Genomic DNA, 18,894 nt, shown 5'->3' with positions numbered 1-18,894 from the left:
TCAAGTTTTGCCATAAATTCCTTTTCTCCCCAGTTTGATTCACTACCTTTCAGAAGTTATTCAATCCCATCTAATCTTCAGCATTATTCTACAGCACCACATTTCAAAAGCTTCTGTTTTCTTCTTGTTCTTCTTGTCTGAACCACTTATTGACCATGTTTCACATTGTAAAAGGCTACATTCCAGACAAATACACATATTTTATATCCTCCTTACTTCAGTCATCTTATTTTGCTGTCTAAATAGCAACACTCATCTACTCACCATACAGAGGAAGTGCTGAGTCATAGACAGGCACAATGAAAAGACTGGTAAATATTTAACCTTTAAGCCAAAAGGCCATGTTATGAAACAGAGATGGGAGGAATAGCAGGGTAGGGGTGGGGTAAGATGTTGCGCTGCTTGTGGAAGTGTACATGGTGGTGATATTATGGAAAAAGGAAAAGTCTGCTAGGTGCACTGAGGGGAGGTTATTTGTTTGTGTGTGTGTGTGTGTGTGTGAGAGAGAGAGAGAGGGGGGGGGGGGAGAGGGGGGAGCAGAATAAGAGAGAGAACAGAAAAACTAGCATTGGCAGGGAGGATCCTGGTAGTACTAGCTGTCAAGCAATCATTGAAGTGAAGCACATTGTGTTAGACAGCATGTTCAGTTACTGGGTGAGCCAGCTGTATCTTGGCCACAGTTTGGCAATGTCATTTAATTCAGATAGACAGCTCATTAGTTGTCACGCTCACATAGAAAGCAGCACAGTGGTTGCAACTTAATTTGTAGATCATATGACTTCTTTCACAGATAGCCCGGGCTTTCATGCCATGCCTGTTACAGGACTGGACTATGTGTCAGTGGGGCTATGTATGCAACAGTTCTTGCATCTAGGTCTAGTGGAGGAATGTGAACCATGAGGCAAGGGGTTAGAAGCAAGGGTGGATTAGGGATGTACAAGGATATTGCATATGTTCAGTGGGTGAAAAAATATGACTGTGGGAGGGGTAGCAAGGATAGAGGGTAGGAAATTTCTCATTTCCGGGCATGAGGAAAGGTAGTCAAAATCTTGGCAGAGAATATGATTCAACTGCCCCAATCATGGGTGGTACTGAGTCATGAAAGGAGTGCTCCATTCCAATTGGACGGTTCATATTTGGGAGGCAGTAGATGACTAGAGAGACAAGGCACAAGAGATCTGTTTCTGTATTGAGGATGGACTGGATTTCTGGAAGGGGTCACTGTGGTAATGATTGTAGGTGAATGAAACTGACAGCTAGCCGAGTCCCTCCACCAGGTAATCCCTGTGATTCAAAACCACAGTTATGGAGCCTCCATTGGCACGTAGCTCGTAGGTGTGAGTTTGGACATTAAAAATTGAGAAAAATAAATCTACCACTTGTCTCTTGATGCCTTATCTGTTTGCATTGCATGGACACCAGAAGGTGATGTTGTATAACTTAAACTAACTGCATGATTTAATGAGGTGTAATGTCATTAATACTTCCTTTCCTCTCCTAACTTCTACTTTTTTTTTTTTTGAGACTGTGGTGATCGAAAGAAAATTTGTTACCATCATTAAGACAATTCCATCTTCTCTCCCTCTCATCATATGGAACAAGTAACATGTAACCTTTTGCCCAAGAGAGAGGAGGAATTATAGCTGGTAAACTGCAATGCTTTCTGCAGATTTAAAGTATGTTTTCATGCTGAGGATTTGGGGAATGACGGTGAGGCACGGTTTGATGTTATGAAATTCTAGAAAATTAAAAGGGGGTGTTTTGGGGCCAGTGAGGGGGAGGGGGGGGGGGGAGTCATGGTAAGCTGGAATACTGAACTAAGTCAGGCAGGGTTCAGTATTGGTTTTAAACTGAGTCTAGTTGGTACGGCTGGTGGTGAAAAAGTGTTTGGTAGGGTTGATGGTGAAACAGTATTTCCACAGTAGGAGCAAGAGAAGGAGAGAAGGAACTTCAGAAGTGTAGCATAAGTGAATTTTGGAAGGGAGCAAAGAGTAAAGTTTCTGTAAAGGACTAATACTTTGGTGATTCGAGAAATTCTGTGTAAATTCTAGAACCACTCAGCCTTCTACCATCTCAAACACACGATATTCTAGATACGAGTGTGAGATGGTAAAATCCTACCTACTGCACGTCACATGTCTGTGTGTGCAGGTTTAAAATCAGTCGCAGGAAGAAGGTAGACATGGCGGTCGAACAGCATCGACAAGTACCTGTCGGACAATGCATAGATGTGTAAGTGCATGTGTAAGGAAGAACCATGGAGTTTATAAGCAACTCTGTGTGTATTGTGTAACTGACTATTGTTATGTGAAACAAGAACAACTGAAAAAAGTTCTCTTATAGACTCTTAATGCAGCCTTGGTAGAGGCAAGACCTATTTTATGATTCATGTGAAGTAGAGTCATGGTTATTAAGCCAGCTCTTTTATAAATGTAATTAAATTTGTTTCTGATGTTGTACAGAGCGAGTAACTTATTGGAAGTCATATATGTATGTGGAAAGTAAGACTTTTATTCTATATGGAGTTCAAATATACTGTTGGTTAACGAAATGTAAAGTTCGCATTACTACTTATTTCACAAGTAGAGAGAGAGGCTTAAATATTCCCGTACCTAGCATCATTCTATGGAGACGAAGTCAAGAGAGTTTCCCAGCAGCCAGCTAGAAAACAAAGAAGATCCACTGCAAATTTCAAGTACGTCACCTCATATAAATGAAGTAGGAAGCTTGTACACCTACTTCACACTTTCTATCACCATCAAAAATGTTAGAACATGGCGACCTGTGTGAAAAGACCCGAGAAAATGGGAATTTTAAGTCAAAAACTAGAAAATAACTTGTTATGTATTGCCCTAGCAACCAAACATAACGTGACAAGGGATTTACTCTGAGACATTGGAATAAGTTCAAGTATCCAATGAAGACAAATTTGAATGAAAAATGGTGAAATGCATGGAACATTCACAACTATAAAACAGCAAGGAAGATGTCAACACATTTGCCTAAGAAGAAATATGCGTAGAAACTTCACCCAAGAAGATCCAGTGTGGTGAGTATACAGCTCCCACACACATCATGGGGACACAGACCAGGAAACCAACCTACCTCCAAAGCCTCCGACACCAGGTGCTGTTCACCAGTGCTGACCTGCCTCTACATCTGCTCACCTACACAATGAGACTTCCTCACTGGGTGAGCGCGAAACTACATTTCATTACTTAAGTGCAACGTGGTACATACTGTTGAGTGAACTTTCATTGTGTAATTATAGTATTTAAAGTTAGTTTTAAATGCTTACTAGGGCTAAAGCATAGTAAAGCATGGACAATATACAACATATTGAGGACACTCAGGAACCAGCTATGGCTGTGAAAGTGAGCAAAGAAGTGCCAGACTGGGTTGAGTTGACAAATTTAAAGTTCAGAGTCTGCAATCAAATGCTCAGAATGATATTCTATGGAAATAATTATGGTTGGTAAATTCTCAATTAAGTACCCAGAATGAAGCTTTAAATGCCCAGATTTTTAAATAAAACTCATTAGATTCGCAATTAAATACCCAGAGTGAAACTCTTAACAGTCAAATGACAAATCTATGTTTGCTTAATGCCAAAATCGACTCACAAAGCAAAGAATTTGGTAATCTATGGGACTGCATGGGTGCACTTAAGACTGAATTTGATGTGTTAAATAGTAGAGTGTTGTTGTTGTTGTGGTCTTCAGTCCTGAGACTGGTTTGATGCAGCTCTCCATGCTACTCTATCCTGTGCAAACTTCTTCATCTACCAGTACCTACTGCAACCTACTTCCTTCTGAATCTGTTTAGTGTATTCATCTCTTGGTCTCCCTCTACGATTTTTACCCCCCACGCTGCACTCCAATACTAAATTGGTGATCCCTTGATGCCTCAGAACATTTCCTACCAACCGATCCCTTCTTCTGGTCAAGTTGTGCCACAAACTTCTCTTCTCCCCAATCCTATTCAACACTTCCACATTAGTTATGTGATCTACCCATCTAATCTTCAGCATTCTTCTGTAGCACCACATTTCAAAAGCTTCTATTCTCTTCTTGTCCAATATATTTATCATCCATGTTTCACTTCCATACACGGCTACACTCCATATAAATACTTCCAGAAATGACTTCCTGACACTTAAATCAATACTCGATGTTAACAAATTTCTCTTCTTCATAAATGCTTTCCTTGCCATTGCCAGTCTACACTTTACATCCTCTCTAATTTGACCATCATCAGTTATTTTGCTACTCAAATAGCAAAACTCATTTACTACTCTAAGTGTCTCATTTCCTAATCTAATTCCCTCAGCATCACCCGACTTAATTCGACTACATTCCATTATCCTCATTTTGCTTTTGTTGATGTTCATCTTATATCCTCCTTTCAAGACACTGTCCATTCCATTCAACTGCTCTTCCAAGTCCTTTGCTGTCTCTGACAGAATTACGATGTCATCGGCGAACCTCAAAGTTTTTATTTCTTCTCCATGGATTTTAATACCCACTCTGAATTATTCTTTTGTATCCTTCACTGCTTGCTCAATATACAGATTGAATAACATCAGGGAGAGACTACAACCCTGTTTCACTCCCTTCCCAACCACTGCTTCCCTTTCATGTCTCTCGATTTGTATAACTGCCATCTGGTTTCTGTACTAATTGTAAATAGCATTTCGCTCCCTCTATTTTACCCCTGTCACCTTCAGAATTTGAAAGAGAGTATTCCAGTCAACATTGTCAAAATCTTTCTCTAAGTCTACAAATGCTAGAAATGTAGGTTTGCCCTTCCTTAATCTACCTTCTGAGATAAGTCGTAGGGTCAGTATTGCCTCACGTGTTCCAACAATTCTACGGAATCTAAACTGATCTTCCCCGAGGTCGGCTTCTACTAGTTTTTCCGTTCATATGTAAGGAATTCATGTTAGTATTTTGCAGCTGTGAATTATTAAACTGATAGTTCGGTAATTTTCACATCTGTCAACACTTGCTTTATTTGGGATTGGAATTATTATATTCTTCTTGCAGTCTGAGGGTATTTCGCCTGTCTCATACATCTTGCTTGCCAGATGGTAGAGTTTTGTCAGGACTGGCTCTCCCAAGGCCATCAGTAGCTCCAATGGAATGTTGTCTACTCTCAGGGCCTTGTTTCGACTCAGGTGTTTCAGTGCTCTGTCGAACTCATCGTGCAGTCTCATATCTCCCATTTCATCTTCATCTACATCCTCTTCCATTTCCATAATATTGTCCTCAAGTACATCACCCTTGTATCGACCCTCTGTATACTCCTTCCACCTTTGTGCTTTCCCTTCTTTGCTTAGAACTGTGTTTCCATATGAGCTTTTGATATTCATACAAGTGATTCTCTTTTCTCCAAAGCTCTCTTTAATTTTCCAGTAGGCAGTATCTGTCGTACCCCTAGTGAGATATGCCTCTACATCCTTGCATTTGTCCTCTAGCCATGCCTTCTTAGCCATTTTGCACTTCTTGTTGATCTCATTTTTGAGACGTTTGTATTCCTTTTTGCCTGCTTCATGTACTGCATTTTTATATTTTCTCCTTTCCTCAATTAAATTATGCATTTCTTCTGTTACCCAAGGATTTCTACTAGCCCTCATCTCTTTACCTGCTTGATCCTCTGCTGCCTTCAATACTTCATCCATCAAAGCTACCCATTCTTTTTCTACTGTATTTCTTTCCCCCATTCTTGTCAATTGTTCCCTTATGCTCTCCTAAAACTCTGTACAACCTCTGGTATAGCCAGTTTGTCCAGGTCCCATCTCCTTACATTCCCACCTTTTTGAAGTTTCTTCAGTTTTAATCTACAGTTCACAGAGACCACATCTGCCCCTGGAAATGTCTTACAATTTAAAACCTGGATCCTAAATGTCTGCCTTACCGTTATATAATCTATCTGATATCTTCTAGTATCTGCAGGCTTCTTCCATGTATACAACCTTCTTTTATGATTCTTGAACCAAGTGTTAGCTATGATTAAGTTGTGCTCTGTGCAAAATTCTACCAGACGGCTTCCTCTTTCATTTCTTTGCTCCTGTTCATATTCACCTACTATGCTTCCTTCTCTCCCTTTTCCTACTACCGAATTCCACTGACCCATTACTAGTAAATTTTCATCACCCATCACTATCTGAATAATTTCTTTTATTTGATCATACATTTCTTCAATTTTGTCATCATCTGCAGAGCTAGTTGGCATATAAACTTGTACTACTGTAGTAGGTGTGGGCTTCGTATCTATCTTGGCCACAATAATGCGTTCACTATGCTGTTTGTAGTAGCTTACTGGCATTCCTATTTTTTATTCATTATTAAACCTACTCCTGCATTACCCCTATTTCATTTTGTGTTTATAATCCTGTAGTCACCTGACCAGAAGTCTTGTTCCTCCTGCCACCGAACTTCACTAATTCCCACTATATCTAACTTTAACCTATCCAATTCCCTTTTTAAATTTTCTAACCTACCTGCCCGATTAAGGGATCTGACATTCCACGCTCCGATCCGTAGAATGCCAGTTTTCTTTCTCCTGATAACGACATCCTCTTGAGTAGTCCCCGCCCGGGGATCCAAATGGGGGACTATTTTACCTCCGGAATATTTTACCCAAGAGGACGCCATCATCATTTAATCATACAGTAAAGCTGCATGCCCTCAGGAAAAATTACGGCCGTAGTTTCCCCTTGCTTTCAGCCGTTCGCAGTACCAGCACAGCAAGGCCGTTTTGGTTATTGTTACAAGGCCAGATCAGTCAATCATCCAGACTGTTGCTCCTGCAACTACTGAAAAGGCTGCTGCCCCTCTTCAGGAACCACACATTTGTCTGGCCTCTCAACAGATACCCCTCCATTGTGGTTGCACCTACGGTACAGCTATCTGTATTGCTGAGGCACGCAAGCCTCCCCACCAACAGCAAGGTCCATGGTTCATGGGGGGAGTAGAGTAGAGAATTTAAAAATAGATTTAAAGAATGAATCACCTAATTTCTTGACCATTCATGTAAATCAAATGTTTACTGATCTTAGTCTGAAACAGAATGACAATTTCCAAGATTTATCAGAAAGGTTAGAATTTAACATTGAGAACAGATGCAATAATGTGGAATCTGAATTTAACGAAAAGTTAGGACCCTTTGAAAATGTGTGCGATGTTAAGTTTAATGCTGTAAAGCAGGGATTTAATACTTTGAAAGAGAGTGTAGATAATAATAATGAATTAATACCGATTATTCAATTGCAAATTACAGGTGTCTGTACATGAGTAGATAATGTAGAAAGAAATTTCAAAGAGAAGATAGTGAACTCTGATATAATAAATGTAAGTAGTTTGGAGGAACAAGTTGAAGAAATTATAGATCAAAATGTTACTGAGAGCATAACCTCCGGAAACGTATCACCTATTCTGTCTCGCGAACTTAGTGATACCACGAAGGGTATAGATGACTTGTGGAGAGAATTCAAGCCTATTCAAGACAAAGTAGATAAAAGGGTAACTTCACCTAATGTGGTTTAACTAGTGAAGCTGTGACTGATTTACAATGGGGAGCTAATTCATGGTTATCTAGACAATTCTCTAAATTTAAGCCAGGTAGAGATGTACATGCAATCCATTCCTTAAAAAGCTTTAACCAAGCATTACCAAAAAATTTGGAAGATTCTACGAAGATCGAATTTCCTATGGGGTACTTTCTAGGGGAAGCCTCAGAATGGGGTACAGTAAATATTGAGAATTTTTCCTCTTGGGAGGACTTTCAAAAGAAATTTAAGGAAAATTACTGGTCTGCCAGTGCACAAGAAAAGTTAATATCAGATCCCTGGGACCCGGGTGGAGTCATCTATTCCCCAGGGACATTAACATTCTGGGTTAATGGATGGAGTGACAACTGTCAGATCCCAAGTTGTTTTTAGTGTTTTTTTCCAAATAGTTTCTTGCACCAAATTCCTTTAAAATCTTAAACTATTTTGTCATCTATCCCCCTGGAACGTTAACATTCTGAGTTAATGGGCGGAGTGATGACCATTGGATCCCGAGTGATTCGAGAATTTCTGTGTAAATTCTAGAACCACTCAGCCTTCTACCATCTCAAACACACAATATTCTAGATACAAGTGTGGGATGGTAAAATCCTGACTCCTCCATGTCACATGTCTGTGTGTGCAGGTTTAAAATCAGTCGCAGGAAGAAGGTAGACGCAGCAGTCGAACAGTACCGACAAGTATCTGTAGGACAATCTATAGATGTGTTAGTGCGTGTGTAAGGAAGAACCACGGAGTTTATATGCAACTCTGTGTGTATTGTAAAACAAGAGCAATTGAAAAAAGTACTCTAATAGGCTCTTAATCCAGCCTAGGTAGAGGCAAGACCTATTTTATGATTCTTGTGAAGTAGAGTCTGGTTATTAAGCCAGCTCTTTCATAAATGTAATTAAATTTGTTTCTGACATTGTACAGAGCAAGTGACTTACTGGAAGTTATATATGTATGTGGAAAGTAAGAATTTTATTCTGTATGGAGTTCAAATATACCGTTGGTTAACGAAATGTAAAGTTCGCATAACTACTTATTTCACAAGTAAAGAGAGAGGTTTAAATATTCTGGTACCGGGCATCACTTTATGGAGATGAAGTCAAGAGAGTTTTCCAGCAGCCAGAAAAGAAGATCGGCTGTGAATTTCAAGTAAGTCACCTCGTATAAAAAAAAGTGGGAAGTTTGTATGTCTACTTCACACTTTAAATCACCGTCAAAAACATGAGAGAACTTCTATGGGACTGCAGCTTTTAGTGGAAAGATCATGACTGTGTCTTGGATCTGTTTAATTTCAAGATTTTGTATAGTGTTGGATGGGATTTCTGAGGGTGTAGTAAATGTAGCAGATCTGTGAGGCAGAGATTTTCAGCTATGAGGAAATGTGCAGTGGATTTTGGAGGATCTTGTAAAGGCCAGGGATAATGGTAGTCCAAGGTGGGAATAGGAAATTAATAGGTTGGAGAGCTTTTTGAGGAGGCATTGTGCACAGTACTCTAATTCCTGGAGAGCAAGAATTTCAATCTTGGAGATGGGATGCAGGAATTTGGGATTGAAGAGCAAAAGAATTTTAAGGATGGAGAGGAGATATTGTGACAAGGTGTGCACATGATTTATATGAACTTTCAGGACTCTGTTTGTGAGGTCTATGGACTGACAGAATTTGAACAGATAGAGGTCATTTTGGAACTAGAGGTTGCAACCAGAGATGGTTAATTTGATTGTCAAGACATTTGGGGAAATCCATAAGCTAGGCAACTAAGTAGGAACAGTATGTAGGACTAAGCTATGGCTACAGAAGCTCTCCTGCGAACCTTGCAGAATTAGCACTCCTGAAAGAAAGGATACTGCAGAAACATGGCTTAGCCACAGGCTGGGGGAGATTTCCAGAATGAGATTTTCACTCTGCAGTGGAGTGTGCACTGATATGAAACTTCCTGGCAGAGCTTCTGTAAAGCTTGGAAGGTAGGAGACGAGATACTGGCAGAAGTAAAGCTGTGAGTACTGGGTGTGAGTTGTGCTCCGGTAGCTCAAATGGTAGAGCACTTGACCGTGAAAGGCAAAGGTGCTGAGTTTAAGTCTTAGTCGGGCACACAGTTTTAATCTGCCAGGAAGTTTCATATCAGCGCACACTCTGCTGCAGAGTGAAAATCTCATTCCGGAAACCTCCCCCAGCCTGTGGCTAAGCCATGTCTCCACAGTATCCTTTCTTTCAGGAGTGCTAATTCTGCAAAGTTCGCAGGAGAGCTTCTGTAAAGTTTGGAAGGTAGGAGATGAGATACTGGCAGAAGTAAAGCTGTGAGTACCGGGTGTGAGTTGTGCTTCGGTGGCTCAGATGGTAGAGCACTTGCCCACAAAAGGCAAAGGTCCCAAGTTCGAGTCTCGGTCAGGCACACAGTTTTAATCTTCCAGGAAGTTTCATATCAGCACACACTCTGCTGCAGAGTGAAAATTTCATTCTGGAAGAATCCTCAATATTTATCCACGAGCTTTGTTCACGCCATGCAGATGCTACTGTTGGAATTTGCTTTTGCCAGGTGCTACTAACTCTTCTACAAATGTTAAAACATTTTTTGGCTTGATCAATAAAGTTTAAGTGCTTTTTAAAAAATCAAGCAGGTGTTAGGGATCTTATAAAAACTAGACTGCAGTCGACATAGAAACCTGTGTCTGAAATACGATAGGAAAGTAGGATCGGAGCTGTAAAAGCAATATTTTTGCAATTTTATGATGTCATTGGCAGTTTGAGTGACCTGAAAAATAGAACTGATGATTCCAAAACTCTTAGCGACTTTGAAGCAGTCTTGAAGGAAATGTTAACTTTTGAGTTTATTGTTGCAAGACATGTGTGGTAATGAGATTTTACTACATTCCAACAATGTAAGCAAACTATGGCAATGCTATTAATACCTTACACCCATTTCGTGAGTGGATTCAAGAAATCTGTACAGAATCTCAATTGTTTGTAGAAAAAAGTAGTTATGAAATTGAGCCTCAGTAAAAAAAAAAAAAAAAAAAAAAAAAAAAAAAAAAAAAAAAAAAAAAAAGAGAGAGAGAGAGAGAGAGAGAGAGAGAGAGAGAGAGAGAGAGAGAGACAATAGCACAGGAAAAATGAATATTCAGTTATGAACAATTTTATAAACCTATACAATCTGCTGAAATGAAGTACAGAGATAACTTTAACATAATGATAGACACTACAATAGTCGACACCGAACATTGATTCAAAGTACTCATTGAATATTTTGAACGATTTGGTTTTATTTAGGATATGAATTATTAGAAATCTTTATCTAAGGATGAACTTCGAAAACATTATAATGATTTAGGCACAATATTCAAGAAGGCAAAAATAGTGACATACAGCCTTTCAAATTTTATGAGGAACTCCAACTTCTAAAATCCAAACTACAGGACTCAAGCAAAGACACAAAATAACTTAATTAGTACCTATTAAAAAATAATTTGGAAAAAGTACATCCAAATCTTTACATAACAATCAGAATAATGCTCACAGTTCTGGACAGTACAATTTATGCTGAGAGAAGTTTCTCAAAGTTAAAATTGATTAAGAAATACTTAAGAAGCACAATGTGCCAACAAAGACTATCTGCATTGTCAGCACTATCAACTGAAACAGAAATAGCGATTGGTATTATCTATGGCGTAATCTAAAAAAAAATTCAGTGAGGCAAAAAGCCAGAAGTTTCAGTTATTTTCATGTGTGTTTAACGTAATTTTTGTCATTGCAATAATCTTTTTACATTATGAGAATATTTTTTTATATATAATTATCATTAGTGTATAATTCAACTCATTTAATTTAACATTTGCTTTCTCTCGCAAAACTGATTCATTACCAATGTTCAGTTTTTGCCTATCACCACCACTGCCCCGCCCCCTCCTCTCTCTCTCTCTCTCTCTCTCTCTCTCTCTCTTTGCCTGTCCCCGTCTCTTCACACATAGCCCCCACCATCCAGAGCATCCCATTGTTATCCTCTTTTTATTTATTTTGCTCTTTGTTCTTACTGTGTATTCATGTCGATTTTAGTTCATTATTGTCTTGTAGTACTGGCCTTACACCACCAGCTTTCACCCCTTTTCACCATACTTCAGTTGTCTCATTCTTTTTGTGATATTTCCCATGTATTTTTACAAGCTTTTCATTCTCTATTACGGATCCTCGCTCCTACTGCCTGCACCTACACAGCAAAGTTTCCCTATCCCTCTATCCGTATCCAGAACCGAACCCTATGTACTCTTCCACCATTTTTCCCTAGGTAATGGAATTGCCCTTCTCTCCCCCCCCCCCCCCCCCCCCCCCCCTCCTCTCCCACCAATTGGTCTGACCATCAAATTTGTTGTTGGTATGGAGAACAGAAAGTGTTTTAAATGAAGAATCATTGACAGATATGTAAGTGAGTTCAGGCACATCCCCAGGTAAGGGTGATGGGACATTTGTTGTTAACGTTGTATATTAATAACATGGCAGACAATATCAATAGCATCAGCAGATATTTTGCAGATAATACAGTCCTCTATAATGAATTTCTGTCTCAATGAAGCTGAACAATTGCTACTTACCATATAGGAAGAAGACACTGCATCACAGACAGCCACAACGAAAAGACTGCTATACATTTAAACTTTTGGCAAAAGGTCTTTTCCTAGAGTACACAACACACACATATTTTCACACAAGCACAACTTACACACACATGACCACTGTCTCTAGTCACTGAGGCTGGACACAGAGACAGTGGTCAGGTGTATGAGTTGTGCTTGTTTTCTACTTTAAAGGGAGACCTGTCGGCCAAAATCTTAAATATATAGCAGTCTTTTTGTTGTGCCTGTCTGCACATCAATGTCTGCTCTATACAGTGAGTAGTAGTCAAACCTATTCATAATATTGTCATTATTCCATTCTGGATCTTCTGTTGTTTGATAAAGCTGAACAGGTTATCAGTACGATCTTGATAACACACTGTCCGACAATAAAAGTAAAGTGGCCAAAAGTAGAGGAGGAAATGAGATGAAACTTCATGAGTTAAGAAGATGTGTAACATTACTTCAGTAATAACAGACGTGAATAAAATTTACAAAGAACTTGGCATATGAGCCAATGGTTCCTCATACCATGGTGTCAGGAATGACATCATTGTGCTTCTCAAGAAAATTTGAAGAATGTGGCCACCCTCCAGATGCCATCATATTTGCTGATGATGGTCACACAGGTAGTGTGGAACCACAGTTCATTGATGAACAAAATACAAAATATGACATCAGCAGTCCATGCTTCCCACCCATGGCATTTGTGATGTGTTGTTAATGGCACCCTCTGCATGGGATGGTTGTTCTCTGTACAGGATGGTAGTTCCCTAGTATGATGCTGTTATTTTCTGACCAATGGTGCAGGATGTTGTAGAATGTTGTAGAGAGTCCATTACTTGTTCTTGGGTGGCAGACACAGATGTGAAGATGTTATAATGTGCTTCGTGCACACTAACACAATCCTCCCTTGTGTTGGTCAGACTAGGTCAAGCAGAACATTGACAATGAGTGAGTATACCTGCCCTCACATTCCCATGCAGTCCAACATCAGGACTCTGTCACACCTGAATGCCCCACAAATCTATATATTGGTTGATTCAACCAGCTTATCAAATAGAGAGCCTCAGTGAGGCCCCTTTTAACACTGATACAGATAACACTGTCTCACATGAGAATGTGGCATCTCCAATGTCCTCAACAATGATCACTCAACATCTGATGCTGACCACACTTCTTATATACCCTATCAGACCTGTAAAAATACTAAATTTGAACAACACTAATGCACTCTAGTGGCCATACTACCTCTCAAAGAAAATTGCAGCTCTAATCATTTAAATATGTGCCACTGGTTTGTACGTGTGCAGAGTTACATTGGCATTTCACGATGTCTTCTGGGCGCTTCACATCTTGACAGGCAGTGCATTTAAAAATTACAAAATGTATTCACATGCTGCAATTAAGCTTTGATGTCAACTATTTGTGATACATGAAAATTTGTACCAGACTAGGACTCGAACCTGGATTTCCCACTTATCACCAGTGGTTGCCTTAACCACTTCAGCTATATGAGCATGTCCCCTGGATTGATCCAAACATCCATTTGTTCTGAAACACATCATATTGTGAAGATACAGGCACTGTATAAACACAATGATGTATTTCAGAATGTTGCAAATATTGGTAGCTTACTTAAAATGTTCTCACATGTAAAATTGTGCACTGTAACAAAGAAAAAAATTGAATATCATATGATTACAGTAACAGTGATTTATAACTGAAATTAGTCAACCCTCACGAACACTGGGGTGTTTTGAAATGTTTATTTATAAAATGGAAGGACTAAATATTCTGAATTGTAAGTAAGACAGATGGCATACTTCAGTTCATTGGTGGAATACTGGAGAAATGCAGTCAGTCTACAAAAGAGATTCTTACAAAACACTCATGTGCCCCATCCTAGACACATACCAAATAGGACTAATAAGGGATACTAAATATAGACAAAGAAGGGCACCATGAATGATTACAGGTTTGTTTTATTCGCAGGAGTGTTTTGTGGAAATACTGGGAATCTCTAAACAGAAGATGTAGGAAGATGGACATAACTATTCTAAAAATGCCTACTTGAAACAATTTCAATCTTCTGTATTATGTAAGAAATTTGGGAATATACTTAGACCCCTTACATATCTCCCTATAAGGACCATGAATACAAAATTATATTAATTAAACTGTCCAAATCAGCATCTAAGCAGTAGTTCTTCCTGTCCTACTTACATGAATGAAATGGAAAGAAATGCTAATATTAGGTACAATGGGAAGTATCTCCTGCCGTGCATTTCATGGAGGATTGCAGAATAGGGACATAGATGTAGAAAAGAATTACAAGGACCAGCTAGCTATGACCACTGAACCCACTTATAATAAATAATTTAGGTTTACAGGTAATAGCTTCCCCAATATTTGCAGCATTGAGTCCTGTACAGGTGCACAAACAAGACTGAAAACTTAAACACACATACACACACACACACACACATACACACACACACACACACACACACACACACACACATACACACACACCTGTACAGCTACATTGTGCTAACTGAATAAACAATGCTGGGATTGCAGTTCTACTGATTGACAGGGTTGATGGGTTCTTCCACGTGAAATGGGAATGGAAGAAAGGAGGTAGGAAGTAGGAGGGAGGGCTGGCAAAGGATAATTGACAGTTTGAAAGGAGGCAGCAGGTGTACAGGATAGCAGTGCAGGAGGGAGAAGGAAAAGGCAGCTCGGGTGCACAGGGTAGGAATGTGACACAAGAGCACTGGCACTGGTGCATTCGTGCTGTGTATGATGACTCTGATGTGCAGGAATGGATTGGGAGGGGGTGACAGAATGAAGGAAGAGGATGTGGGTTGGGTGCAGGCTGACTAAATCTGGAATCCTGGGACAGGATGGAGGCATATGTGGAACAGGAACCTAGTGGAAATTAGGGCCAGGAGAATGACAAGAAAGAAAGATGTGTTCCAAGGACAACAGCTACTTATGTAATTTAGAAAAGCTGGTGTTGGTGATAAGGCTCCAGATGGCCTGAGCTGTGAAGCATCCATTGAAATCAATGACACTGTGCTCAGCAACCTTTTCCAGCACTGGGTGGTCAATTCTGTTCTTGGCTGCAGTTTGGGGTTGCCATTCACTTGGGTGGACAACTGATCAGTGGTCATGTCCATATAGAAAGCTGTACAGAAATTTCAGCAGAACTGGCCCTGATGGGATAGGATAAGCAAGTGACATGACCAGAAAAGGACGTGCAGCATGGTTTGCAGATAGATCTTACACAATGGTTGTGACTTAATGATGGACCAGGATGTTGCATAGGTTGGGTGGGCAATGGAATTCCACTTTAGGAGGTTAGAGATGGATTGTGGATAGGATGTTCCCATTTTCAGGCACAATGATAGTTTTTCCTAGCCCTGGCACAGGATATGCTTCAGTTGTTCCCATCTGAGATGATACTAGGTAATGAGATGAGTGCTCCTTTGCAACTGGTTCTTGGGGATGGCTGGAGGATTATGGGGTGTGAGAGTATGCAACGAGAAATCAATCTGCAGGCTTTTGGGGATATTGCCTATGTGTGGAAGTCCTAGTGAAACATTCAGCATACTGTGCAAAGGAATTCTTATCTCTCCAAATTCACTGATAACAGGTGGCAAACTATATGGGTATAATTTTTTGGTGAAGGAATGGCAGCTGTCAAAATGCAGATACTGTTCATATGGACTGAAATATTGATGGAGCTACCTAGGATGTGGAGGTTAACTTCCACAAAGGTACCACATTGGGATGAAGGGGATCAGGTTATGTGAATGTGGTGAGAAGGTATTGAGGCTGTGGAGGAATGTAGTCTGGCCACTCATGGACAGTGCATCATCGTGCACTACACATACGTGAAGGTGTCAGTGCCTGTGTGTCGCCTGCCTACCCCATGCACCTGCAGCCTCACTCCAAGCTATGAGCCAACCTTCCCCGACCTTTCCTCCAGCTCCTCACCTCCTTTCTCCCTTCTCTCACTTCGTTCAATACTAACACTCTCCCAGTTAACCAACAGAACTGCATTCACAGAATTATGTATTCTCTCTCTCTCTCTCTTTATCTTAAAAGGTAGCTAGTTTTCAAAATATTTTATGTGCTTATCAATTATACAGTGAGTTGTTACCTCTAATTTTAAACTGTTTACATTTTGCCAGAACTTTCTACTGCTATAAAAACCCACTGATTGATAATTTATAGTTGAGAAAATTTTCAAATGCTGCAACAATTTTGTGTTGTATCTATCTAAATCTCACATGGCTGCAGTAACAGCACAAAATTAGCAATATTTTATTGAGAGTGATTGAATTTGATGATGTTCTGTGACTAAGGGGATGTTCTGCAGGAGTGTAATTTGAAATGGGTTACCATTCGGGTGCATAAATAATTTGTCAAAACATTAATAGCATCAGACGAGAAGTGAATCAAGAAAACTAATGAATATGGACAGAATTAGTGACTATTTCTTGTCTTTAGGAGGTGAAATTGAAAGCGATGATATCAGGATAATGTGATCACTTTTATGAAGGTCTATCAGCAGCCCTAACCACTTCACATCCTGAATGTAAATAATGGCCTGCAATTATGTCTTAATACATCCATAGCATAATTAAAATAAATTCCTGGCAAATAAAACCAAAGTAATTTCAGAGATAAGCCATGACCATCACTTTCCTATCCCACACAGTTCTTTTGACTGCATTACGCAAAGAGGAAGAACTGCAGTTACATGGAGTGACAATCAGCTGATCTTCAATATGACACTATAGCACAGAGTAAGTGCTCACATATGTTTGTGGTTGCAGTCATCCTCTTCACTGCTGCAAGCACCAGAAAGTCTGAATGAGTTCTCTTTGAGACATAATCAAAAGGGATGTCAATAAACGGATATTTAAAAAAAATGTGGAGAAGAGGAAATCTTCCATGGAAGCTCCTTGTGTGGAGATGTCTGGAAATTCTAAGTTACTTTCAAGAATAAAGAAGACACCTATTGGGTAATGTCTACAAAAAATGGTGTAGTTACATCTTCAGTAAAGTCAGCTTACCCTTCTATATCTACACTAAAAGCAACTAAGATCCAAACAAAGTGACAAGTTATCATCTGGTCCATTAAAATTTGCTAACAGTTAATGAGGGCAACACAACAATAAATACCAACTCGGACAGTGGGGTCTATTATGAACTGTCATGTGCAACAGATAATACCAAATGCAGTACCCAAATAAATAAAAAAAGGGAGTTTGACACTTCATAGTAGATAGAACTTGGCTGCCACTGCTCCACCCAGAAACTGCCCACCAATGATGCCAAGTCATATCATGCTTCTCCACAATGCTCTCAGCAATGTCTTCTTTGTCAATCTGGAGAATATCATTCCTCATTAGAGCATTTGGAGATAAAAATGTTAAAAAGATCACTTATTTTCCCTATTTTCATCAAATGCTGACTTGTGGGAACATGTACTGTGGTTATGCAGTGTCGAGAACCAAAAAGTGTGTGTTGCACAGAGTGTGTAATTAAGGTAAAATGTGGTGTCCATTCTAGAGTCCCTTGTACATAATTAGCATACCAACAACTGACACACAGTGCATTTACTGCCTTATGAAGTTTGTTGTCAACTATCAATCACAGTTCCAAAAGAACAGAAATTGTCATAAACATAATGCTAGAAAGAGAAATGAGTTATAATTCCCATGAGTCAGTAGTGGTGTGGCACAAAAAGGGGTGAGGCATTCAACTGCAAAAAACTTTGACCACCTACATAGAAATGTAAGAACATACATAAAGAGAAATATCAGTACTACTGATAGAGACATGTAATAGTATATACACTATACTAACTTTCAGAACTAATAACAGAATAAATAAATCTGAGAAGTTAATAATTACCACATCAAAGGTTGATTCACATGCCCACTGCAGCCAAGCACATCCTGGAATATTACTCTCTTGCATGACAGCAGGTGTACAGACAACTGCTGCCAAAAATTTTATTAAATCATTAAATTAAAAGCATCAATAAAGGATTATACAAATACCAAACTGTTAAGTGAATACTACTTACCAGGCCACCAGGGAGAATTTAGTGTTCTTCCCCATACAATACTTCCTTCTGTCCTGTAACATACCAACATTAGGACTCAGTCATTCAGTTTTCTTCATTGAATAATGCATAATAGTAATATTTATTTATTTATGAGCTTTTACTGGATGGCCTGTGTGAATCTAATGAGTTATTATCCAAACATGAGAATATTAGGAAGTAAAACAGCACCAATCAGCTTTACATCATTAAATTGTTGGTGCAGTCTCTCTGGCTAGATTACACTGCTATGAATCTACACAACTGAAAAATAAATGTATCCAAAGACTGTTCAGCAATGGTTATGAGCAACATTCCATCTTCACAAAGAAAATTTTAATGGTCATATGCAGTGACAACTACAAGACTGTAACAACAGAAATTCAACAATGAAGAATTTTTATGTTAAAAATCAAACAATGGAAAATCCAGGATGGAATGTAACAATATTATGAGAAAGAAAGTTGCTACTCATCATATAGTGGAGACACTGAGTCGCAGATAGGCACAACAAAAAAGACTTTCACAGTTAAAGCTTTCGGCCATTGGACTTCATCAACAATACACACACACACACACACACACACACACACACACACACACA

The 18,894-nt window shown here is 39.3% G+C and overlaps 1 protein-coding gene across 2 annotated transcripts in view; it reads right to left on the bottom strand.

Moving 5' to 3' along the window:
* Positions 1 to 18,894, bottom strand: part of LOC126268168 (uncharacterized) — a 256,697-nt gene that overhangs the window by 94,988 nt on the left and 142,815 nt on the right. Inside the window, exons 4-5 of one of the 2 annotated variants that reach the window (XM_049973759.1) lie at positions 18,273 to 18,325; positions 18,098 to 18,186 (exon numbers count right to left, since the gene is read on the bottom strand). In XM_049973759.1, the coding sequence (XP_049829716.1) occupies positions 18,098 to 18,186; positions 18,273 to 18,325 (142 nt within the window). The remainder of the gene's footprint in view (positions 1 to 18,097; positions 18,187 to 18,272; positions 18,326 to 18,894) is intronic. The other variant, XM_049973760.1, reaches the window with a different exon arrangement.

The sequence above is a fragment of the Schistocerca gregaria genome, chromosome 4 (genome assembly GCF_023897955.1).
Source record: "Schistocerca gregaria isolate iqSchGreg1 chromosome 4, iqSchGreg1.2, whole genome shotgun sequence".
Classification (NCBI taxonomy): Eukaryota; Metazoa; Arthropoda; class Insecta; order Orthoptera; family Acrididae; genus Schistocerca; species Schistocerca gregaria.
The sequence above is the reverse complement of the archived record's forward strand: the minus strand, read 5'-3'. Positions and strand labels throughout refer to the sequence as shown.